This window comes from Crinia signifera, chromosome 1, assembly GCF_055691185.1.
Source record: "Crinia signifera chromosome 1, ASM5569118v1, whole genome shotgun sequence".
In the NCBI taxonomy this organism is placed as follows: Eukaryota; Metazoa; Chordata; class Amphibia; order Anura; family Myobatrachidae; genus Crinia; species Crinia signifera.
In genome coordinates, this window is record NC_139217.1 from 338,169,755 (window position 1) to 338,196,683 (window position 26,929).

General features: G+C 42.6%; 1 protein-coding gene across 1 annotated transcript in view; it reads left to right on the top strand.

Annotated features, from left to right (window-relative positions):
- The window catches only part of TBX5 (T-box transcription factor 5), a 64,863-nt gene extending 46,123 nt beyond the window's left edge, over window positions 1-18,740 (top strand). Inside the window, exons 5-8 of the mRNA XM_083158384.1 lie at window positions 9,523-9,675; window positions 12,429-12,520; window positions 12,862-13,091; window positions 18,096-18,740. Of these exons, the coding sequence (XP_083014510.1) occupies window positions 9,523-9,675; window positions 12,429-12,520; window positions 12,862-13,091; window positions 18,096-18,667 (1,047 nt within the window). The 3' untranslated portion in view covers window positions 18,668-18,740. The remainder of the gene's footprint in view (window positions 1-9,522; window positions 9,676-12,428; window positions 12,521-12,861; window positions 13,092-18,095) is intronic.
- The last annotated feature ends 8,189 nt before the right edge of the window (window positions 18,741-26,929 follow it).

Genomic DNA, 26,929 nt, shown 5'->3' on the forward strand with positions numbered 1-26,929 from the left:
TAGGGCCTTTATGCACCTGGGGCCCCTGGGCAAGTGCCCATTAAGCCCATACAAAAAGACAGCCCTGCTTTATCACATGCAGCATGTATTTAGTGAACAACACACTGGGTGAAAATTAATAGGATGAGAGAATTAGAAAGTGAGAGATTGGGTAAGCGGCAATCATTTACATGCCAAATCAAACTGGTTGTGCAGTGTAAATGATTGCCGCTGTAAAAAAACCTGGAGATTTTTTACCCAATCTCTCACTTTCTGAATCTCTCATCCTATTAAATTTCACCCACAGCTTCTTTGGACCATTGGTTGCCTGGGAAAGAGCATCTTATAACTCTCTCAGACTGTGCTCTCTTTCAAGCCAGCTTCCTCCAAACAGAAGGAGCATATATCATAGAGTGTACATTATATTAGGTGCTGTATCTCAAATGAACACAGTGGGGTTTATTTACTAAGATGGGAGTTTTATTGAAGATGAGATGTTGCTATGGGCAACCAATCAGATACTATCTATTATCTTCCTGAAGGTGCTAAATAAGTAAGAAGTAGATTCTGATTGGTTGCCCATAGCAACATCCCATCTTCAATAGAACTCCCATCTTAGTAAATAAAACCTAGCATGTATTAAAGCATTGTAAATGCAATCTAGAACTTACAACATGTGTCTTATGTGCGGTACACACCAGGACGACCCGCTCACGATCACGCGGAGCGCACGACCCGCTCACGATGTGCATCGTGAGCGGGTTCCAATCTGATTGCGACCCGCACCCGGGTGTATGGTCGTTTTCGAGACCCTACCTGCTGCAGGTAGGAACTTACATATAGTTACATAGTAGGTGAGGCTGAATAAAGACTTGCGTCCATCTAGTTCAACCTATGTTTATAGTAGCTAATCCCTTGTTGTATAGTATGTTCTGATATTTTAAAGGCAGATTGTTACTTATTCATACCCGTGGATGTTTTTAACCAATAAATGTTTATTGAATAACGACCGACCGACCCGCGGGGCCGCGCATCGGATTGGATCAGAACAGACAAAATAGGGCCCAATCTACCTACAATCTACATCCAATCGGTCGGAATTGGATCTAGATTGAAAGGATTGGGCCCTTGTCGTTCTGGTGTGTACCCTGCATAAGAGCTTAAAAAAAAAAAAAGTATAAGAAATTAAATTTTCAATATGGTGTCAAAATGAAAACAGAGTTACAGATAATAAAAGCTTGGTACTTGTGTAGTTTCACGGCGCCAGCGTGCGTCTGACTCCCCTTGCGGGCTCGGTGGCTCGCTACGCTCGCCACGCTATCTAAAAGCAAATCCATGCCAACGTGGATAGTGGAGGTATGAACTATCCACGTTGGCATGGAGTTGTTACTTTATTTTAGATAGTTTGGCGAGCGTACCCAACCTGGAAGTAGTACGCCCCGTGAAACTACACAAGAACCAAAAGCTTTGTTCTGACATGTCTCCGAATTATCCAGATAGAGACTTTAATCACTCATTCTAAAACTGGCATAACACTGCATTACCGGTCAGTTTGCCCAATATGTCCCAAAATGCATTGTGATGCCACAAGTAACGTAATTGAAAGTGAAACTGTAAAATGCAGTTGAATGATCGTATGCAGCGGTCCTTATTATAACCCAGAGGGCATGTGGACAAATGTATGCTCCCAAATTCACTTAAGGTTCTGTCAACTTGCAACAGTGAAACAGAAGAGCATCAAAGTAAGATACTAAAATAACTTTGTTTTCTAATAAAATAAATTGCATAGTTCAATTATCGTTAAATTTGGAAAGCTAACATATTCAATAATGATGTTTCCTTTAAAAGGCTAAACATAATAACATAAAACTGGGACAAATACAAAAACAGACCTAGTTCTTTATTTTACTAGAAAAAGACGATTTAAGGTAAAATGTGACATTTAAGAAATGCACCATTGCTAGCAAAGGAGTTAACATAGAAAACCTTATTAACTAAACTGACTTGGGTTTCTCAGTTCATATGAACAAAGAGACATCTTTAGCAATAAACAAAGGATCAAATCCAGCTCACATCCACTATTGGATAAGGAGTTCCAGAGACAAAGAGATCTAAGCAGAAAGGAGAGCAGAGGGCAACATGAGGCCGGATGGAAGTGCAAGCAGCTCCTTCCAAACCTCAGTCATTCTTGCAGGGGTTAAGTCACTCTTCAAAGGCTTCTACAGATAAGTCCTGCTTTGAGCCTGTATATTTATCATAAGACAACAGGGCAAATTCTATCAGCATCCGTTAGTATGGTTGGAAATTCCATTTCGACATATCTTGTCTACTTTAACCCTTTAACCCCCACATACATTTTATTTAACCTTGAAGATGCGATGAAGGCAATTTTGTGAATTAATATTTTTTTTTAAATGAAGCATTATCCCATTACTGTACAGCACGCTGTTAGATTGTTTGGCAGTAGAGTGGTTAATGCATTAGGAGTAATCTCATATTCTGCCACTCACACTAGCTCTGGAATGTCAGCATATAGTGGATAGATATTTAAATTCCAACTGATTTTTTAATTTATCTTAAAACGTATGTGATTAATGATTTAGTCAGCTCTATAATTAATTTCTATAAGTCTTTCAAATTGTCTTGAGGTTGGACAGATCACAATCACAATACAAGATGAAAATAAGGGGATGTACTCAAATTATACGGTCTACCTATAATATTCCATTAATCTTCTTTAAATATAAGACACAACTACAGTATGGGCAAGATTTAGAATTGGTTGCAAAAACTGCACCCTGAACGTAGGCATAACAAATCTGCATATAGCAGTTTTATAAGTGTATGTTGAATTGAATGTATCTAAAGATCCTAGTATACAAATAAATGCAGCTGTTTTCTCATCAATGGTTTGGAATCTAACACCATGAATATAACACCATAGGGTCGCTCAGAAGTTTCAATGGTGTGACAGATATGCAACTGATGGTGCCATGGGCGCTTTAAGAGAGGAGAAGGGTCATGTACAGCCTTCTCCTTTCAGGCTCCCTCCTCTCTGCAGGCCACACCGCCACACAGCACAATAGAGTCTGAGCGCTAGAGTGCGTATTAAATAATGGGTGCAATGTGTGTGCGGTGTGCCCCCCCCCGCGGTGTGCCCCCCACACCCCCCCCCCCTCGGGACTCAGAGGCTCGTGCGCACTGCACATATTGCAGCCATTATAAATACGCCAATGGTGGTGCATCTTTGTTTGCCTAAAACAGATTATAAATGCAGCTGGTGTGCACCTCTTTGCACATTCCAGCTGCTGTGGCATTAGCATATTTTTTGCAGTTATGCTGCATACAGAGATGCAGTCGTGATGAGATTTACTTCCCCCCTCTGAATCAGGCCTTGAATCTCATTTAGAGGTATATCCAATTTCCCACTGCTAATGTATTGGCTATTCACCCTGATAGCTGGTATTATAGGGTATTGGTTCCGCTGGCCTCAGGCAGGCAAAACCAAATCCACGATAAGTGCATGTTTTATCCATGATACATTCTGCTAAACGCATAGGCTTTTCGTGGGAGTTATGTATTTTTATACAAAAACAGTGGTTTTTTTGAGTGTGTGTGAGCTAATTGGATAGTGGTGATAAAAAAATAACGAAAACCCCCCTTTTTTCATGGCTATTGCGGGCAATTGGATACCCCCTTAATTGTATAACTTTTCTTTCTTCTGTTATTGCCACTGTAAAGTCTGTTTTATCCATTTTACATTTATATTCATTTTGTATTGTTATCTGTAGGACACTGCCTACATAAATAAGTAGAGAGCTGGATAATGTCTAAAGTGTCCGACTCAGCATGTACCAGAACTGCGTCCTTTTTGTGTTCAAGTACACATCTGGCCCGGTCAATGAGCCATTTTGTATTATGTTCAGTGATTTATGCTTAATCTTGGATTTATTTAAAAATATGCAGCTATATTTATATTCCATTATTCTGAATCACTTCCTAACCTTTAATCCGGAGACAGCACTATAAGGAGCAGATAATAACTTTGTAATAAACACTGATGACTGGGAATGAATAATACATAGATACAAGTAGTTATTGGGCCTTTATTTGTTTTTGTATGTTCTTCCTTTCTCAGAATATATTGTAATAGTAATGATGGTCCCACTGCACTACATATTGGGGCCAAAGTTTCATTAGTCCAGTCCAACCGATGCGCTCAATATTTTTACTGAGGTACGGAGGAAACATGGAATGATATAGGCTAAAACAGAATGAAGGATTTGGATTATAGTCTGCAGAGAAGTAGAGAATCGTGTATTAGTTTCTCCTGTGTTGTGCATGTTAAAGAATGGTTCATTCATCTCCACTAACAACCATGGATGTCATTTAGCAAAAACATAGCAAACACTTATTACATTTGCCAACGATAGGTATGTTCATGATAGCAGATTTTAGGGTCCACTTCTCTTTGATGGCCATTGGGCCACGAAAAGTATACTTTCTATCAATGCAGATTATGGTCATTAGAAATGGCTTTTGGGGTATTTTATAAAACCTGTTGCCGGGACAGCGGCTCTGATAGGAGATTTGCTTGGCAGGTTGGCAGCAAAGGAATAACACTATCTCTTTGCTGCTATCTTTGATACTGTGCACTTGTGACCTTAGGCCCACACATGCACAGACAAGAGGCATGAAAGCATCATAAGCTTCCCCTCTAGCGATGTTCTACCTGTAGGATTATAGCAGCAAGCTCCAGGTAGTGTATTGGCCAATAGGGGTAGAGCCCCAAGAAACTAAGCTTTTTTGGAACTTAAAAATTGGACAAGACTGCAGTCCCCTTTGAGAATAATGGGGACTGTGGTCTGGTGAATGACAAATATAGGTATTTCAATACTTAAACCACATGAAAATGCCTTCTCTGCTTGATTTTAGGAAGGATGTTTTATTGTTTTCTACCTGCAACATAAACTCTAGATTCTCTAGATAACAGACAGTAAAACGCTGTGATAGTATTAGAGTGATGCAGCATCTTTACAGGCTAGAAGGAGCCGAGTGTAATGTAGCGTATGGCTATTGCTGCAGAGTGGTGGGAGGTGAGGAGGGAGATTGGAGGGGGGGGAGGCACATGGGGTAACAGCCGTTCTCCTACTGTGCGGAGAGACTGAGGGAATAGGGTAAAATGCCCCCCGAGAGCAAAAGTGCAGCGGTAGCCTCTCAATTAGAGTCACTGTAATGAAATTAAAAGCCATTAGATCATTCACTGCTGAGGCCTGCAAGTTACCTACATGTCAAAGGAATTTGGCTAAGCCATTGGGATGAGAGGGGCCTCGTGAGCTAGACTGTCTCCCTTGTTGCAGGGAGTCAGCGGGACTCGGCTGCTTCTGACGCGAAATGCTATAGTGAATAGGTATAAATAGTTATCCATTGTACATCAAATATAGGGCATTTCTAAACATGTAAACATATAAGAGTATATATGATGGCATTATGGCATGTACTTTTTACATGTTCCTGCTACGGGAACACCATGGCCAAGGCCTTTGACCTGATCCTAATACACAGACCTGTTCTTTCAACCTTATAATGTTACCTTCACTTTCCCGTACTCCACTGAGTGAGTGAACACGAATTGAAGAATATTCCTTATTTCTTGCTACAAAATACACGGTTATTTATTCAGGGCCAATGATGTACTGAAACAAATTTCCCTTGGAGAGCCTCATAATAGATTACTATGTATTTCTTTGTGATTCAAGCCTCTAAAACCCTCATTTATATTTTTTTTATTTCCCATAACTAACTGGATCAGAGGGCATGGTGCTTGGCTGGTGCGTCTGTCTTTGCAACCTGGCTCCTAGCCCACTATAATGGTTATTCTTCCAGGTTCTGTAAACTTTATAGATTTTCCTATTCAGAAATGGAAATATTTGCAGTTGTAAATCAAAGTATTGGGTGACGCCACTTAACCGTTTCATGGATGGAAGATTGAGAGATATCTGAAAACACCTTTAAAGTTTCATTAATTAAAACATAACATGAAATAGATTGAAGCATTTTGAAGAATAAAAAAGAAATCTTTCTTCAGACAGATGCTATCTATGCACAATAAAGTGAATGTGGCACCAGAGACCTTCTGCTGAATTAAAGACAATGTACAAAATATTAGTACATCCCAGAAATGCAGATTTTCTACTGATGCTCATCGCAGAGATAAAATATCTTCTTCACACAGTTTATAAAGGAAAAAAAATCACCAGAACATGCTCAACTTCACAGCAACACTGAGGATAACACGACTCTGATAACTTGACAGGACAATTTACAAACTATACATCAAATGCAACTATTAAAGCATTGTTGTGGACTGGGCAATCTATGTATTTAGAAGTAATCCCTGCAATCTAAGAGGTATAGTAATTAGATCAAATTTATACTGCAGACTACACATCTGTCTTCGTTATTCTCAATGGAGACTATGGCCTGTCCCAATTTACCATGTTCTGAAATGCCTGTTTTTTATGTACATTGATTCTCAATAGCTTGCCTTATCTGAAGTTAGATGACCACTTCTAAAGTCAATGAGTGACAGGTTAGACTCATATGATCCTTCAGAAATAAATCAACACACATTTCTGCATGCAGTAGCACATGGAGGTAGGATACTGAGTGCCCAGAAAAAAAATCCTGACACAGAGACTGGGCACATTATTACTAAGCACTGCCCCGCACATCCAATTGTTATGATGCGTGGGAGAATGGGGTGAGGGCGGGGCAAATTGGACATAGTTCCTTTAGAATTGCATCGTTTTGGCCACACCCCCTCCCAATAGATCTGCATATCGCGGCGAGGGGTGGGGTGTAGTAATAATGTGCTTGGTATTCTCCCCATCTACAATATGCTTTGTGTATACAGATGGAGCGGGTCTCGCTCTTGCAGGGGATGGCGGAAGATTCACCAGTCGCCATCCCCGCCAGCCGCCGTAAGGGGACGCGCGCGTCGCCTTACAACGGGGCTCCCCCTGGTTTCCCGCCGCCTCGCCGAGGTTCGCCCGGGGTCCCCGCCGCCTTGCTGCCCCCCAACCCTGTCCGTCTTACTGAAGCAGAGATGGACAGAGTTTCCGTCCCCCTGCCGACGGGAAACTGAGACGCACGTCAGATGGGGCGCCTCTTCGCCAGATTTTGGCGCTGGCGCAGAGCCAGCAAAAAAGAGACCAGTTCCATCTGTATATATATGTTCGTGTAATGCATTGTCACATATACTTTGTGTGTGCATGTATATATATAGAAATACAGAAATAGAATAGAAATGACAGAAAGAAAGGCTCAGAGGGTGGTATGAAGTAGTTAATAGATAAACAACTGTAGTAAAAAGTATTTAATAAAAAATTTGCATACATCTTCCAATAAAATCAAAGGTACAGTAATAAGGAATCCTTTCAGGATATTGACAGCGGTGATCATCAAGTTGGTGTAGGCATCCAACGCGTTTCGTCAATAGCATGACTTCATCAGGGGCAGAACTAAATCGGTTTGATTGCCAGATTACATCAATTTGCTGTCAGAGGTGTAGATCATCAAAACAAGATAAGATGGTCCAATGAGAACAATCTTTTTATATGAAGGAAACCACAGATTGGCTCACAAATTAGCTCAGGTAATTCTGTGACCAAAATCTCTGTCAATTATATAGGCTCAGAGGAGAGTGCGTGCACTATAGGATTCCAAAAACTAGAGTCACTGTGCATGTGTCAAGGTGCTGCTGCGATCTTGCTTGCAATAAGAATTCCAAGGTAGAGTGATGGGCAGGAATTAACCATTTTGAGGTGTTAATGAGGTTGCAAAAGCGCAGGTGTGACATGAGCATTTTGAAGGTGTATATCTGCATGCAAAAACATGGCTAAGACAGTACAACAACTTGAACATGCATGAGATAGACATAAGGATATCTTTACAAAGAAATAAGGATCAAATAGGGTTTAAGGGTAACAATGTGACAAAAAAAGGGGCAGACTGGATGGGCTGAATGGTTCTTATCTGACGTCAATTTCTGTGTTTCTATTTTTCTATGGCTCCTGCATCTCTACTGTCATGTCCAGTCTGTGTAATCATAGGCCTACCCTTAACCTTGATGGTCCTCATTTTTGCCTATAGGATGCGAATGCATGCGCAATTGCTAATGAGCTTGTGATGGCTGCAGTGATCCCACGCAAAAAAAAAATCTTGTTAGCTCCAGTAAACTATTTTGTCCCAGAACAGAGTTTTTCCATATGTGTACTACCGCTCCAGAACTACAGAAACAGGAGACAAACAGCAGTCACTGGCTACTCAGTCCTCAGCACTGTTACTAGTGCTTTATGCCACATAAGCTATTCCTCATATATATTGTGTCCTGGCTGCAGCGTACCCCATTACTTCCATGAAAGAACTTTTATTAGCAATAGCAGGTCAAAGAGTTTAGGTAATGAACCAATCAAAGTGTTTCACTGCTGGTGGTCACCGTTATAGCAAGGTGGGATAGTTGATACTGGTCCTTATGTTTCAGCAATATAATACATATTGTGGTAACATAGCTGCATGTTATGGCACAATGAATGATGTCTTTCTTTATTGCCCTGCTATTTCTGTCCTGTCTGTACCTGTGGATGATCAGCTGGGATTGCTGCAGCAGCACAAGAGCCTCATCCTGATGATTACTGTCTAGTTGTGTAGAGGGAATGAAAGGTCAGTAGGCAGACACTTATGTAGCAAATGAAAGTGATTAAGTAGCAGAGCTGACCACAGGAAGGTTGACCTTTTGACTTTTGCATGTCGACCTAATGTTTGTGTCGACCTAATGATCCTGTCGACCTAAACCCAAACACAAAAAGTAGTGAAATTTATTGATACAACGTTACGGGGTGATATACACCCCATCGTCAGGTGTACAGCATAAACATAGGGGGTTATTCAATCGCCGGCGACCATCTCACCACGGGGGAGATGGTCACCGGGCCCTATTCAATGCTGTCTTCCCCGACAGCATTGAGCAGGGTTTCTCGGCAGAACGAGTGAGACTTCACTAGCTGTCAGGCTCGTTCTGCCGAGAACGGCCAGGAAGTTGCGAGCTGCCGGCTGTAGCTCGCCTCTTCTCGTCCGCAACTCGCGGCCACGCCCCCTTCTCGCTCCCCGGCAGGCAGGACATTGAATCCCTCCTGCATGTTCTCGGTCGAGCTGACCGAGAACGGGACAGGGTCACGGCGGTCGAGCAAGCTTGACCGTCGCGACCTAAACATTTAATACCCCCCATAGTGTAACACAAGGCTTTACCTTAAATAGTGTATGTAGGAGCGAGGTGGCATTTCTCCAAAACACTATTATTTTTTTAATTAAAATAGATGGTGAGATCTTTCAAACATCAGTCTTCATTCATATTATGTATCTGGTTTGTACATTTTAGGAAAACTGTAAACATTACTTTTTGACATCACTTTGCATAAAAACTATCACTTGTTTTTACATTAATATATAGTTATTTCTGTTCTTTTTTTATCTTTGCTGTAGATTATACTAAATTCCATGCACAAATATCAGCCACGGCTTCATATAGTGAAAGCGGATGAAAATAATGGATTTGGGTCAAAGAATACGGCTTTCTGCACCCATGTCTTCTCAGAGACTGCCTTTATAGCTGTCACTTCCTACCAGAATCACAAGGTAAGGAGCAAAATGTCTCACCATTAACCATGCTTGCCAACTTTCTGGCTGCCTTCTCCGGGAGAAGGCAGCCAACTCAGTAAGGCAGGGGGCGGGGCCATTGCCAGGAGCAAAAAGGGGCAGTGCAGGGGCGGAGCCACAGTCAGGCTGATCTGTTTGGGGGCGTGGCTAGAGTGATCACTTCATTTTAGCCACGCCCCACCGTGCAATGCCGGAATTTCATGCATTGCACTGCGGGGGTGGGGCTAAAATTACGAGATTGCGTAATTTGACCCCCACCGAGGGGCGGCTCGCTGGCGATGGAGGGCAATGTGGGAGGGTTGCCCCCCTTTCCAGGAACCCTCCCGGCCATTCCTTTCACCACACTGTTGCTTTAGTGTTAGTATGCAAAAGTACATGCAATAGAACACAATCCATTGCTTGTTTACTATGGTTCCTGTCTACGAGTAATTAAAATGGTGGCAGCTACATCAGCAAATTCACCATCCAAAATTAAAAAATTAAATCTTAGTAATAAAAATTGAGCTCACACTAGTTTAGGTAAAAAGCAGCCAAAGCGTTAACAAAACGAGCTCAATGAAATGCCCTTACCCTACTTGCCAAGGCTCATGCACACATTTTATGGGTTTCTGGAAAGGAACACAGCCAGCCAATCCCTCTTTCTTCTATAAAATCTGTATATATACAGTATAAAATGAACATTTCCCATGTGGAGAAATCTTTATTAAAAAGAGAGAGAATAGAAAAAGAAATAGAATAAAAATACATTCAAATCCTTGGAAAGAATTTCATCTGCGCATTTTGAATCCAGGGATCAGACAATAAACTGACTCCAATAACAATTCCCATATTACAGTACCTAGGAACTACATGAGAAGTTACCTGGGAACTATACTGAAATGTACGTATATGGGGCCTGATTTAGAGTTGATCTGATGTGTGAAATTGCAGCTCGATCGATTATCGATTGGATTGACTGTGCGTAATGCGTATGTTTGAGACCAAAGAGCATCAGAAATAGCATATGATTCGTCATTGCAATCCACCCACAATTTGAGTGACAGGAAGTCAGCATTTGGGGGTAGTGACCTGACATTTTCTGGGAGTGTCAGACATGCCCAAGTGTTTTAAGGAACGTTGTGTGTGACATCAGCACCCGGTAGGGTCAAACTTACTCACCTTTGCACAGACATGGCAGTATCACTAGAGATGGAGCTGATGAGCAGCTGATTCTGTGTGGGGCTGTAGGTATCCACCCACACAGAGAAGAAAAATGGTGTATGATAACACCTAAGGCCTGCCTTTTGCACAGAGCCCAGGCGGGGATGAAGCAGTCAAGTTATGTCAGGAGACTGTAGAAGTCTCCTAACTTGGCTGCTAGGCAACTCCCCCCCCCCCCCAAGAAGATGTGAGGTGATGGACTACGGGCACCTTAGTTACATATACACAGGGCGGAGACCCGCTCATTCAATATGCACTGCACTTGGTCCCTGCTCATTAGATATGTACAGGGCGGGACCAGCTCAGGGCTCACCTGGGTCACCTGTCAGTTCAGCCAGTGGCGCACAACACAGACCCTGCTGGCGCTGCTCCCCCAAGCCACCGCAGGGTCTGCCACATATGTAGCTATGCCACTGGCCGGGAGCAACACCAGGAGCAGCAAGGTCTGAGCACTAGAGCGATGACACCCTACTGCGCATGCGCAAATCTCCGGAAAAATGAGCAGTGGACATTTATCTGCCAATTTTCGTATCGCTGCTGCTGCTGCCGTCAGCATGCCAAATTTCAGCTTTCCATATACGTACTAATTCAGAGTTGTTCGCAGATTGATGAGCATAGGAAACTTTGAGTAACTATATGCACATCTTAGTTGCTACTCCACTTGCATCTGATTAAGGGCCTGAATCTGAGGTGGGAGCAAAGCACAAAAGAGCAAGTAACTGTGCACATGGGCAAATCATGTTGTACTGCAGGTGGGGCAGATACAGCGGTGTAACACTAACACTGTAGCTCTGCCCAAGCGAGGGGTTTGGCACTATGGGGGCGCATGGTCTCTGCAGATTCCAATATGTCTGGCTGTCTATATATATATATATATATATATTTTTATTTTTTTTTTATTCTGATGCTGTACTACATAGGGGGACATATCAGGACAGGCTGGGAGTCATTAACGTTAAACATATGGATGGTGCGTCAAACGCAATTGTATTGTATTATACTGTCTGTAAGTGTTCCTGTCCATTATAAAGCTCTTAGCAAGCATATCCGTGTTTATAATATTTATTGTACTTAAGAGTATGAAATCCCATGATATTCTGTACAGCATTGTAAGATATAAAATGATATGAAAAGATATAAAATGTGCCGTGAGATTGAGATTTGGGAGAGGTGTGTCCAAACTCAAATCTAAAGCTGGGTACAAACTAGACGGTATTTTGAACATTTTGGCCATTTATGATGCTTTGATAACAAAACATTCATATCGTCCAGTGTGTATGCATTATGTCGTTACCGATGCGCGCTCCCATCTGTGACATCCTCCGTCATCTGTAGATGCATGACGACAGAGCATATGCAGCATGGACGACAGAGTATATACAGCATGGCTGACATCAGTGCCGGCATTGGCAAGTGTGTCTACTCTTGCCGATGCCAGCTCCTCCACCAGGTCCCGTCTGTGGTGAAGTTGGGTAGACATTTCTAATGTTTAATGCTGTCATAGCCTGATTTCAATCATATCTTCTTATCAGATAACACAGTTAAAGATTGAAAATAATCCATTTGCCAAAGGATTTCGAGGGAGTGATGACATGGAGCTGCACCGCATGTCCAGGATGCAAAGGTATTTTCTGCTAATCATTTTTAAAAGGCTTTTTAAACTAGTATTAAACAGTAGTTCTAAACTTTACACATTTACAGGAGGCCCTTCAAATATTTCATAAATTAAATTTAAGTTACCAAATACGTGAATATAAAGATATGAGATGTTCTATTGGTTGACGGTAATAGGTGATAGGCCAGAGAATACGCTAATATAATAGTCAAACTTATGAGGCTGACAAGTTAATAAGGTACATGGATTTTGTAAAGCTGTTTATTAATTTTTCTTTTTTAGTTTTTCTTTTTGCCTTCACTTATATTGCAGAAGATATCATGCCAGAATGCCTTATGTTTTCTCTGCAGCAAAGAGTATCCAGTGGTCCCAAGAAGCACTGTGCGGCAGAAGGTTACATCCAACCATAGCCCATTTCCATCTGAGTCCCGCAGCATTACTAGTTCCTCCAACCTCAGTTCCCAGTACCAGTGTGAGAATGGTGTGAGCAGCACATCCCAGGACCTATTGCCTTCATCCAACTCGTACCCTTCTCTGCCTCATGAGCCCGGTCCCATATACCACTGCACAAAAAGGAAAGGTATGTGGACTGCTGCAATGCCAACATTTAAAACATGTGTCTTTGTAGAAAATATATATTATACATGTATCGTGGGTGGGCGGACCGGCACTCACTCCCGGCTGTACAGCCTGCTCCGGTGCCTTCCAATACAGGAAATGCAGGCTTGAAGGAACAACGGCGGCACTCGGAGACTGGTGAAAAGTAACTTTTATCAGCGCATCAAACTGTGCAAACAAAGACCGACGTTTCGGGGGTACAACCCCGTTTTCAAGGTGCAGAAGTGACACAAAACATAAGAAAGACTCTTACCTTTATCAGGTGAGAGAAGACAGAGGCGGGAGCCCGTCACCTGCGTCCGTGGCCGACGCGTCGCCGGAAGTGATGCATGCTCTCCTTCCGGGTCCTCTAACCGGCTCACGCAACGCTGGGTTACCAAGGCGACCTGCATGTAAACAAACGTGAACATGAAATATACATACAAAGGTTACATAGTAAGAAACACCACACTACAGTTAGCGCGGCAACGTATCATATGCAGCGTGATAAGCTGCTAATCGTGTCAGTAATTAAAAACAATGTTGGAAGGACAATGTCCTAAGCTACTTGGTTGGGCAGGCTATAGAGAGTCGCGGTGTACGGGACTGAGTGACATGGTATCTAGCTGGCTCGCGAAATACTGGTGCCACACATATAACGAGGTTAGTGCTGTGTGGCTAATATACAAAGATTAGTTATCCAGGACTCGTTGAGATAGCTGATGGGCAGTAACCTGGGGTGCGCAACTAATCCTGCAAAATCATGAGACGATGGAATACTGGGACAGCAACTATCTGATAGGGAGGTCCTGGATAAGATATGAACCCAGGAATATATTTCAAAGTGCCACTAGCTGTGGGACAGGACAGATAGAAAAAAGTCCATTAAAAGACGTTCCAGGGCATCCTTTCATTAAGTCCCCGAGGGAACACAGTCCCCAGCTTGAATATCCACCGGGCTTCCATCTGTAATAACCTGGTGCTCCTGTCACCTCCTCGGCGTAGTAACGGAACGTGATCGATTATCAGATGCCTGAGATCATTTAGTTTGTGGTCCTCTTCGGCAAAGTGTCTGGCCACTGGATGTTCGGACACTTTGCCCTTGCCTTTGTTGGTTAGTGCCGCTTTGATTGTAGAGTTGCACAGTTTGATGCGCTGATAAAAGTTACTTTTCACCAGTCTCCGAGTGCCGCCGTTGTTCCTTCAAGCCTGTATTATACATGTATAATATATATATATATATATATATATATATTTTATACAGGGCTATTTTTCAGCAGGCTCCAGCAGGAACTGAGGCCCTTATTCTAGTTCACTCTTTCTGACAGAATATTTCTTAGATGGACAAAACCATGTGCACTGCAGGTGAGGCAGGTGTAAAACCCCACCCAAATCTAATTATCTCTGCACAAGTAACACCTGCCTCACCTGCAGTGCACATGGTTTTGTCCATCTAAGAAATATTTTGTCAGAAAGAGTGAACTATAATACAGTTCCTGCTGGAGACTGCTGAAAAATAGCCCTGTATATATATACATTATATATATATATATATATATATATATATATATATATATATATATACAAACACAGGGCCCAGCACTCACTACAACAAACTGACTCACCTTAACATTCAAATAATCAATTAAATAAACAATGGGGTTTTAGTTCATGAATTGATCAATGCATTTAAGCTTGCAGCCCATCGCCAAGGGACCCCATTTCACTGCAAGTCCTACACAACTGTTTGCACATCATAGCTAAAATGAACATGTGTTATTTTCCTGGGTTAAAGCTCAACTGCCAAGTGCCTTATGGCTTTTAAAGGTGAGACCATGATCCCAAACACAGCACCTGAATTAGTATTAAAGGGTCAGCTGTCACGGGTTTCAGGTAAATTAGCTTATCTAGGGTGCATGAGAAAGCTATGTTCACAGTAAAGCAGCCCATACACGCTGCTTTGTGGGCGTGCTTTCCATGCTGTACTAGCACGGATCACATTGCATGTGCATCCGTTGTGCATGCAATGTGATGCAATGTGATGAAACCTAAGTACAAAAAGTATGTGCAAGCACATACTTTTTGTACTTAGGTTTCATCACATTGCATCGCATTGCATGCACAACGGATGCACATGCAATGCAATGCAATGTGATCCGTGCTAGTACAGCACGCCCACAAAGCAGCGTGTATGGGCTGCTTAACAAAGGTTAATTAAAAATCAACCCAATTATATAGATACAGAAGTACCAACACACTCGCCACTCCTAAGAATGGGGTGCAAACAGCACCCACTTCCCAGGATGGGGTGCGGTGGCCTGTGACCACACACTCTAGTAAATACAAACACAGGGGGCCCAGCACTCATTACAACAAACTGACTCACCTTAACATTCAAATAATCAATTAAATAAACAATGGGGTTTTAGTTCATGAATTGATCAATGCATTTAAGCTTGCAGCCCATCGCCAAGGGACCCCATTTCACTGAAAGTCCTACACTAACAACTGGTTTTCATGGGAACCTGGCAACTGCTTGCACATCATAGCTAAAATGAACATGTGTTATTTTCCTGGGTCAAAGCTCAACTGCCAATTGATCAATTCATGAACTAAAACCCCATTGTTTATTTAATTGATTATTTGAATGTTAAGGTGAGTCAGTTTGTTGTAGTGAGTGCTGGGCCCCCTGTGTTTGTATTTACTAGAGTGTGTGGTCACAGGCCACCGCACCCCATCCTGGGAAGTGGGTGCTGTTTGCACCCCATTCTTAGGAGTGGCGAGTGTGTTGGTACTTCTGCATCTATATATATATATATATATATATATATATATATATATTACAATGACATACTTGTTTCAACTATAAATATATATTATACATGTAATAATATATAATAATATAATAATAATTAAACTTCCCCTATTCAGAGTCATTTGTAGCTTGAGCTAACAAATATAATGTCAAATTTGAGAGATCAATCACACAAAAGAAAACATTAGTGCAAAAAGTCACCGATAGGGGGAACAAGGCTTTCTACATTGTAGAACCAGTGTGGAAATGTATGAGCTATCTCCCCTAGCAGAACAGTTGGCAGTTCAGGCTGGAGAATCCAGATTTGTATTGACAATGCGAGAAAAAACATCTGCAATGTTCTCAGAGAAGCAACAGTTGCTGCATATCAGCCTGGAAAGGGTTATTAGGTCATTTCCAAACAATCTGATGTCTCAGCCATTCTGTAGTGAAAAATATCACCTACAAATTGAGAACACTGAAACCTGCAGGACTCTGGGCCTTATTCATGTTTGTAAGTAAAGCAAAAAAGCAGTCAACTGGGCAAAGGCATGCTGCTCTGCAGGTGGGGCAGATGTAACATGTGCAGAGAAAGTTATGCTGGCCATACATCCGGACGACCAGCATCTGATCCAGATCGTGTCACTCTTTCCCTGGAACTCCACGGCAATTTGTGGGGCAGATGTATTTCAGCGGTGCTTAGCGCGCTGCTATAATACTTCCTGCTTCGCCGCATTAACGAGGCGAAGCAGGAAGGGACACCGACAATATGTATTAACATCTTGTCAGCCAAAGCGGGGAGCATAAACTCCCCCCTCCGGCGATGTCCCCTCCTGGAGACAGCGCATCAGTTCAAACTGCCGCGCTGTCTCTGCCTGCCTATTATTGCGAGATCTTGTGCGCAGCCCGGAGCCAGCAGCAGGGCTAACGTTGTTCCTGCAGTGGGGATAGGAGGACAATGCTAGCCCTGGAGGCTGGAGAAGCGATGTATTAACAGTCAGCTAATTGCTTCTCTGCCTCACAATATGTAGGGGTAAATGTACTAAGATGAGAGTTCTATTAAAGGTGGGATGTTGCCCATAGCAACTATTCAGATTCTACTTCTTTTAGTCCCTTCTAGAAGATAATAAATAGAACCAGATTGGTTGCCATCTTAGTAAAATGATCCCGTGGTCTCTAGGTCACTCATGTCTCTGGGACAGTACTGTGCTATTCATAGTGGGTATTTATGAATGGGAGAAAGCAGGGTTACCTAACCTCCCAGAATGGCCTTATGGCAGGCCTGGAAAGGTGGACAAGTCCTAGGCAATGGCGGCAGCCTCCCGCAATCCCCACTCAGCGGGGAGGGGGGGTCTGCGAGGGCCAGATGACGCAAACCTTGTCATTGTGGCCTGTGCAATGCCTGTAATACCGGCATTACCCAGCGATTGGTGTGCCCACGATGATGTAATTGCAATGGTCATGCGCCCTCAAATGGGTCTTCATTAGTCCTGCCCCGGGCCCTGTCCTACTTGTTAGCATGGTCGCCGGTCCTCCCCCCTATCTCTTGGAGAGGGCAGCCCCAAAGTTGGCAACCCTGGTTATCACTTAGAATGGCCAAAATTAGTAATATCATTTAAAATATCATCTAGTGTGTATGGGGGCTTTAGTGAGGCCTAGTTGCTTACTAATTATATCCTTATTTAACACAAGTATCTTATGCTATGCGCATGTGCAGAAATGCGCATGTGCAAACCCTGACCATCCAGGAAAGGGCCGACTTTGGATCACTGCCTGTGACCCGGAGCAGCCCCTATATCTCTTGTATAATAATCTAACACGCTGCATAAATTACCTGCAATCTGGAACCCCTGGTTTACACTGACTATAGATCACTTTATTCAGCTCAGTTTTTAACCATTCATTTGTCTTATGTCAGAATGGCAATGCCCTCCCCCATCCCACCCCTAAAGGTGCAGGCAAATGTAAGTGCTAGAATCATCTAAGTGCATGGGCGCATTCCTTATGTATTTATGGCACAGGCAGAGAGATTTCCCACAAAATAGGATGCGTAAACTGGGGTAGTCCCGCTATGTATTATCTCATAGTTCTAAGATTACAGAATAAATACATTTTCTCAGGGATGCCATCGTAATGTGATGCAACATACCAGCATGTACATTTTAACAAGAACTGTTTGTATTCTCCCTACAGCAAGCGAAGAGTCAGCTGAACATACCTACAAGAAGCCCTACATGGACACATCTCCAAGTGAGGAAGACCCATACTACAGGCCTGGGTACCCACAGCCATCATCTTCCTCTTCTTCAGCTTCCTTTCGCACAGAGTCTGCCCAACGCCAGGCCTGCATGTATGCTAACTCAGCACCTGCCGCAGAACCTGTTGCAGGCATAGAAGACATTTCCTGTAATAGTTGGTCAAGTGTGCCCTCTTATAGCAGTTGTACAGTGGGATCGGGAATGCAACCTATGGAGCGGCTTCCCTACCAGCACTTCTCAGCTCATTTCACCTCCAGCTCACTCATGCCCAGACTGGGTAACCATGCAGGCACACAGGCTGCCGATACCCACTCTATGTTCCAACATCAACCTTCTCACCAGGCGATTGTGAGACAGTGTGCTCCTCAGTCTGGGCTACAACCGGCTTCGTCGCTCCAGTCCTCTGACTTCCTGTACCCACATGGTGTTCCTCGGACCCTATCCCCACACCAGTACCACTCTGTTCATGGGGTGGGTATGGTGCCAGATTGGAGCGAGAACAGCTAACAGAGCAGACCAGAGCCATTAGGCTTAACTTGTTTTGGAGTGAGAGGTATAGGCAAAATGTCTCTAGGACCTTATAAAGTGGACATATGCTAAAAAGACACAATGATTTGTATTCTGAACCGTTATTTCTCAAACACCTCAAAAGAAACATTCACTATCATCTTTCACTTTCTTCCTATCCTTTGACACCTGGATCACAGATAGGACAGAGATGAATGTTGGATATAAAAAGGTATACTAAGGTGGCAACGCCTGCTGCAAAGAGCCCAGTGATTGGCTTTGCACTTCACACAGCAGGCTGGACCATGATGGTGCCTACATGTGGAAACCAGAAAATGAAAAGGTCATGCACTTCATGACTTCACCTGCATGCCTCTGCCAGAACTCTTTGGTGTTTGCAGTGTGTTACACTGTGTGATGTAGGAGGCTGAAATCATGGATTTTGAAGATCTCAGTCAAAGAATGGACACAGCAAGGTCGTGTTGGAGAAGGGCTTGGATTCTACCCATGTAACCATGCTTCCCAGGTTTTTCTGTTGAATTTTGGGTTACTGTATTTAAAATATTATTCACCAAGATTACATACAATTGTAGACACACCTAAAAATGTAGATGGATGTACATAAAAAAGGTCAGTAGGATATCAAGAGACCCAAAAATGTATTTCATTATGAGTTTGAGATAAATAACTACTCCAAGAGAAATACTTGGACTATCTGCATCAGTATTGTTCCAATGGCACTAAATATTCCTACAGACCAATGCATCCCCTAAGCTGAACACTCTTAAGGTAAAATGGTGTATCACATGGTATTTATGAACATTGCATTCTGTACGGTTGCAGTGATCAAGATGAGCTGCTCTCCCTCAGTCTACAGCACGCATTCCCAACCACGGTCCTCAAGGCACACCAACAGTGCAGGTTTTAGTGATATCCAGGCTTCAGCACAGATGGTTTAATCAGAATCCCTCAGATACTAATTAAGTCACCTGTGCTCAAGCCTGGATATCAATAAAACCTGCACTGTTGGTGTGCCTTGAGGACTGTGGTTGGGAATGCCTGGTCTACAGTCTTGGTGCCATTGTAACCTGCCAATGCACCTGGGTCCCTGTCCTCTCCACATACACACTGTGCTTTGTTTGTTTACTGTTGTGTAATTAACATTGTTATATAATAAAAGATAATATATTTTTTTCTGTTTGATCCTTCTTTGAATGCTTCTTGCATAAATGGCTATTGTGCCCAGAGAATTTAATTATAAATATAAAACACTCAATTTTCCACAATACAACTAAAAGGAGAGTCATCATCCTAGTTATGCAGTGTATGTACTAAATGAAGCTTTGTGTGAATGTTCATGGAACCACATTGACCAATCAGCAATTAACTTTAGAAAAAAGGTAATGGAAGAAATTTCTGATTGTCCATACCTCCCAACATGACCCATTCCAGGAGGGACACAATGCTCTGTTCCTGGACTGTTCCCTTTTAATGTATGATTACATCACCTCTGGTGAAGCACCTTTCTTTTTAATTAACCTGTTCAAAACAGGTGATGGCAATCATACATTAAAAGGGAAGACCAGGAACAGAGCATTGTGTCCCTCCTGGAGAGAGTCATGTTGGAAGGTATGTATTGTCCGCCATGGTACTGAACAATTTGGGGTTTACTTAATAAGATGGGAGTTCTATTGGAGAGGTGATGTTGCCCATAGAACCCAATCAGAAATTACTTTTTTTTTTTTGCACCTTCTTGAAGATAATAGAATCAGATTGGTTGCCCATAGCAACATCCCATATTTAATAGAACTCTCATCGAAGTAAATAAACCCCTTTGTGCACCAAAATGCAGTGTTAGTAAATGAGTCCAATTGAGTGCTCTCTCCTGGCGGCATATAGTATTCATGGGTAGTACGGCTTATTTACTGGCAGCAACGTTTGCAATGAACCACAGAAATCAGTCAGACACTTGCTTTATTTGTCTAACCTGCAGTAATAATTATAGCTAATTGCTGTCTGAATGATGTGGATCAGTTCAATGAAATGCAAAATAGATCAATAGTATTGTCTATATTTAGACTGAGATGCACAAAATTACTAATTGAAATTTATATTTGGATTTATATTCATAAGCCCTTATTCTGGTTCACTCGCAAAGGCAAATACCTTCTAAAATGAACAAAATCATGTGCACTGCAGGTGGGGCAGATGTAACATGTGCAGAGAGAATTAGATTTGGGTGAGTTATTTTGTTTCTGTGCAGGGTAAATACTGACTGCTTCATTTTTACACTGCAGTATAGATCTCACTTTGAAGTAAAACCCCACCCAAATCTAATTCTCTCTGCACAAGTTACATCTGCCCCACCTGCAGTGCACATGGTTTTGTCCATTTGAGGAGGAATTTGCCTTTGTGAGTGAACCAGAATAAGGGCCTTACAGTGTATTGTTGCGTATATGTGATAACTGGAATAATAAAAATGCTTACTATAGGATATATATATATATATATATATATATATATATATATATATATATACCAAAGTTCAAATTTGTAGAGGTAAAGATGTTGTCCATAACAACAACAAATCATATTCTACTTATTTAATGAGCAACATCCACTTCTATAAGCCCACACTATAGTAAAAATACCCAATGCACAACCTACTGCTATACTTACATTTCTCTCCATTAATAATCAAGCATTAGTTACAAAAAAACAAACCTGTTGGCAAGAAAAGCAAACAGCTTAACAAATTTGTAGTCATTCAGAGCACACTTCATAAACACAATTGAGTGTGGCAAACTCTAGATGAAGGGGTTAAGTTATCACCACTCTCGATCGCCTCAAGATTCCTGCAACTGAGCGTGCACAGAGATGGAGAGAAAGGGAAAACCACAGCTATCTCTCAGGGGGGTGCTTAAGATGAGAGGCAGCGATGGATCTGCCAACATGAACCAAAAACCAGGAAACCTGGAATGTGTTCCAGACCTTATTTATATTGTGATCCTGAAGGAAAGACCCCAGCTAACCACAGAACTCCCATTCCTTCCCTGGTTGGATGCAGCCGCCGGACTAACGGAAAACACTCATTTGTGAGAGAAAAGGCGTTGTGCGCCGAGTATGTACTACACGTACTGCTAATAATGGCATGCACTGTTACAGAATGCATGTCTGCAGGCAGCCGTGCATACAGCCAACCAGGTGTAAGGGTCACAAAGATGAAAGGGCTTAACCATGTCTCAGAAGAAAGCAGGGGAGCTGCACAAGAGGATAGGAAGAAAACCCAAACAAATAGAAAGAAATACATGTGATGTGGAAGAAAGCAGAAGAATATTGTAGACTGACATATGCGATATATAAAAGCAGGAAAAAAATATACATTACAGTGTAGGAAAAATGTGACAAAGAAATTATAAATCAGGCCAACATGGACAATTAGTAAAATAATGTGCTAAGGAATAAAGGGGGTTATTCTGGTTGATTCGCTCGGATGTGAATTCACACCCTCAACCAGAAACCGCCCTGCGAATGGTGGTACACCCCCCACAGCATAGCATAAACATCCATATGCAGCCTGTGGGTGAACACCCGCATCATTCGATGGTCGCCGAATGATGTGGAATGTGCACACATAATATCTAAGTGACTTTCAGGTCACTTAGATTTGCGTGCACACTTGGGAGGAAGTCAGCTGCCTGCCCTCGGCAACAATGTCATGGCCCAATTACCATGGGAACTCCCAGTGTTACCGCCTCACGCCCCTCCGGCCGCAGTCAGGGAACAGTATGATCGCCGTGGCTGCATGCACCCGGCATATGCACATGCGGTGAAATGCGGCTGTGCATGCGCATAAGCCAAACATCGGTCCCTGTGCGAATGAACGCCGGCTGTGAATGGACCAGAGTAAGGTCCCAAATGCAAAAACATCAACACATTAAAAATGTAGAAGTTAACCTGCTGATTTAGATGAAAGATAAGTACGTTCATAATATTACTGGTTGGAAGGTAGCAAACAGTCCTATATTCAGGGCTGGACTGGCCCACAGAGGCACAGGGGAAACCCCCGTTGGGCCCCACTGTCTGGTGCCCCACCCACTCAAGTTCTATTTGTGCACTTGAATTACACATTATACATATGTTACTTCATACTGCACAGGACTATGGTGTATTCTCTAAAGTGCATTGCTGTTAATAATCTGGTGGCCTACAAACCCAGTCATGGAAAAATAAAAGCCAACCACGTTTTGTAAATTCCCATTTAAAACATTTTTAGACATATCAGCACTGACGTTCCCCCACCACCACCACCACCACCTTCCCCATTCTCTGCTGCCTCATCTCCAATATGTTCACTATGCCCTGAGCTGTCTCTTACCTCCTCGTCTGAGACAGGGCCTGGGTTGGGCGTGCTGCGCAGCTAGCTGGAGTCTGGTGCCAAAGCTGCAGGGTGCTGCTACTGCAAGCGGGAGTGCGCAGCAGCTTCCACATAGCTATTATATTATGGCCACGTAGATGTTTGAGCCCTAGAAAGGACCAGCACTGTGCGATCAGAGAGGTCTGATTGTGGAAGCCGCCGCCGCAGCAGCAATGTTTTTAAGGGCAATAAAGAAGGCCACTTTTCGAGGGAGGACAGAACTTACAAAAGAAGGACTGTCCTCCATAAAGGAGGACAGTTGTCACACACACACACACATATATATATATATATATACTGTATATATATATATATATATATATATATATATATATATATATATATACTGTATATACAGTATAGTCAACGTGTCGTGGTGGCACTCAGTTCAATAAGGAGTCTAACACATGTCTGATAGGAGTGATGTCCTGACAAAGAGGCATAATAAAAAGCCTAGAAACATTGACGCATTAAGACATGTGTTTGACTCCTTATTGAACTGAGTGCCACCATGACACATTGACTAAGTTTGGCCCCTGATTTGGGAGCGACCGGTGAACACCAAAGTTATTTGGCTGAGGAGTGCTGCTTCAGATTGGATATATAATTTTTATATATATATATATATATATATATATATATATATATATATATATATACAAAAAAGTCACTCTTGGACTTCAGTGAGGCAAACAGCCCTACCTCTGTATCCCCCTGGTGGGCCCTTCATGCCCTAGTCCTCATTTTACTACCTACTCTCTAGCAGGTGTGCCGAGCCATGTCTATGGGTGTCAGTTACATACCAAGTAGAAATTTACATTTGCACAGAATACGGTGTCGATGGGAATGATAAATAGTTGGAAGCATCTACTGAGCATTCGTCTTCATCCTAAATGACAACACATGCTGTGATATTGATATATGATATGATATATAATAATATATAATATGATGCAGACAACTGAGGATTATAGCAGAGTCTTAATATTACTTGCCCCCTGGAATTATGCACAAGAGACTGCAGCAGGTATCGGAGATATCCATTTTCAACTACAAAAGTAGCCCACATTTCTATGGGATCTGCTTTATTATCCCAATTTACCAAGCTTGACCCCAATAGCTAAGGTGTACCTCCCATCTGTCCCGAATTTGGCGGGATTGCCATGTTTTTTTTGGACTGTCCCACTCGCTGGCAACATTGTCTCACGATGGGGGGGGGGGGGGATTTTGGAGACTTGGAGACCTTTCATCACTTGCATGTTCACAGCATCTATACGCCAGCAGAGATAGAAAGGGGGCGTGCCAGCAGCTCATAGAGTGCTGGGTATGTGTGACATCGCCGAAAGGGAGGCAGATGTGGCCAGACCCCTTTAGCTATGCGGTCACTCCACAAATGTCAGACACGTGAATGTGTCCCTCTTTGGCTATGGAGATAGTTGGGAGGCACAGCTAAGCACATCTTCACAAATGTGTGATCAGCAGACAGCCCATGCACAGTAGTGTGCATGTGTACTGTCATCATAGGGACTGACTCTGGTTTGAGCTTTTGTCCTTGATGTGATTTTTTGAAAACATTTAGGCAAATGTTAATTTCTTATTGCTACTATAAGCGGAAATAAGAAATGATACTTATTGGGTCTGTGATTGGTAGTAATCTGTCCCTATAGGTAACTCATTGGTATTTCTTCCTGATTGTATAACAGTATACGAACTCACGCTCAGTTTACTATTACTTATCTGCTGTGTTACATCTGGTAAATGGGCACAGATTTAAACTGTTTTGGCTCATTTCCCATCAACTAAATTCCATAACCTAATGAAAAAAAGATTAAACTGCACATGCCTGTTTCCATATTTAACATGTTATCATAAAGGAGTAATAATGGAACCAAATAGTGCATGAGACTTAAAGTGACATCTTATTAGCAAGGGTAAAAAGAATCGTATAATATGTCCTTATTTTCAACGGAGCATTCAGAGAGTGTTCTGCAAACTTACTGCAGCAGATTGTACTTTAATGAGGGTTCCCATAAAACTGCATTATATTTTACAGTGGGGAACGCTACAATTTGAAAGTGACATAAAAGCAAAACAAATCTTTGTCAGACGGTTTAGTTCAATCCACTTATATTATTTATTTGAGTATCAGCATTAAATCGCCTTTAATGGCCTTTAAGAATGTTCACTGTATGCATAATATTAACATTTGTGTCTATGAGTCCTAACCAATATACTTACTAGGTAATAGTTCAGCTGATTTGTTTTAAAAGATGTAAGTATGGGAGACTGCAATGTTTATTTTTTTATTGTAGTAGGTCTCTTTAAACCAATTAACCCTTAGAACTGAGAAGTTGAAATATTATTAACTGTAACTCAAATGCTAACAAAACTAAATCCAGTCAGATACTGTGTGTGTAGGTTTTTGGTTTAATGCGCATTGAGCATTTACAAGTTTATAGCACATACACTAGCAAATCTAAAAGCTTTTCGGATGCTCTGCTACAGCTTTTTCAATGGTAAAAGAAATGATTAAAAAAAGAATATGTCAGGATGAGCAGTGGCTCGTACCTGTGTGTAGGAGGGGGCTGCTGCTGGCTGTGCTGCCAGATCCCTGCTGCCTTCTCCCCAATGCCTGCCGGGTCCCAGCACCTGTACAATATAGTTCACAGATGAAGGTCCTGGTGTATGCGCAGTATTGGCGATGGTGATGTGCATGCGTAAAAGCCTGGCTTATGTGGGCTGCATAGGTCCATAGAACCTGACTAGGGCTGCAAGAAAGGCAGGGAGTGGCTTCCTATAGGAAGTCAGCTCTCTGTTTATCGCAGTGGGAAGTTACTAACAGTACAGTGAACCCAGTGCAGTGTTATGGACTGCATCTGGCTTCACTGACACTGAGCAAGTTGGCAGATTTTTCTAGGGTAGGGGGGTGCCACTGATTATGATTAGGCAGTAGGGGAAGGGTTAGGGTTAGGCACTAGGAGGGCCAAAGTCCATGTCGACCTTTTGACCTCGTTGACCTACTTTTAGGTTTAGACAGTAGAGTAGGCTTATGTTTAAGTTGCGAGGAGGGTTAGGCATCAAAAAGGAGGTTAGGATTTGACACACTCTCTTCTCATTCCTCCAGTCCCCGCCATCTCTCCTCCCTTCATCCCTCAGTGACACTAACTTTGCCTCCTTCTTCCTCTCAAAAATTTAGATAATCAGACAAGATATCTCCTCCCATACCCCCTCTGCTGCCCACCCACGCCAATCATCCTCCCCCCCAACTAACCAACTCTGTCATCCTTCTGCCTTACTACAGGTGAGGAAGTCCGCTCCCTCATCTCATCCTCTCCCCGCTCTACCTGTCCATTGGACCCTCTCCCCTCCCTTCTCAGTTCCCTCTCCCCCACTGGCTGCTCCCACCTTGCTCACCTCTCTAACCTATTCCTTTCTACTGGCATCTTTCCCTCACCCTTCAAACATGCTCTGGTCTCGCCTATTCTTAAAAAACAAACCTGGACCTTTTATCTCCCACAAGCTACCACCCTATCTCTCTTCTCTTATATGCCTCTAAAATAATTGAACGGCTGATTTACAGGCGTCTCACCAGCTACCTGTCTGACCACATCTTTGATCCCCTTCAATCTGGCTTTTGCCCACTTCACTCCACTGAGACTGCCCTAGTGAAAGTCACCAATGACCTGCTGTCAGCTAAATCCAGGGGTCACTTCTCCCTGCTTATCCTTTTGGACCTCTCTGCTGCCTTTGACACTGTGGATCACCCTCTCCTCCTCCACACACTCCAAAACATTGGCCTCTCTGGCACGGTCTTCAACTGGTTTTCCTCTTACCTCTCCAACTGT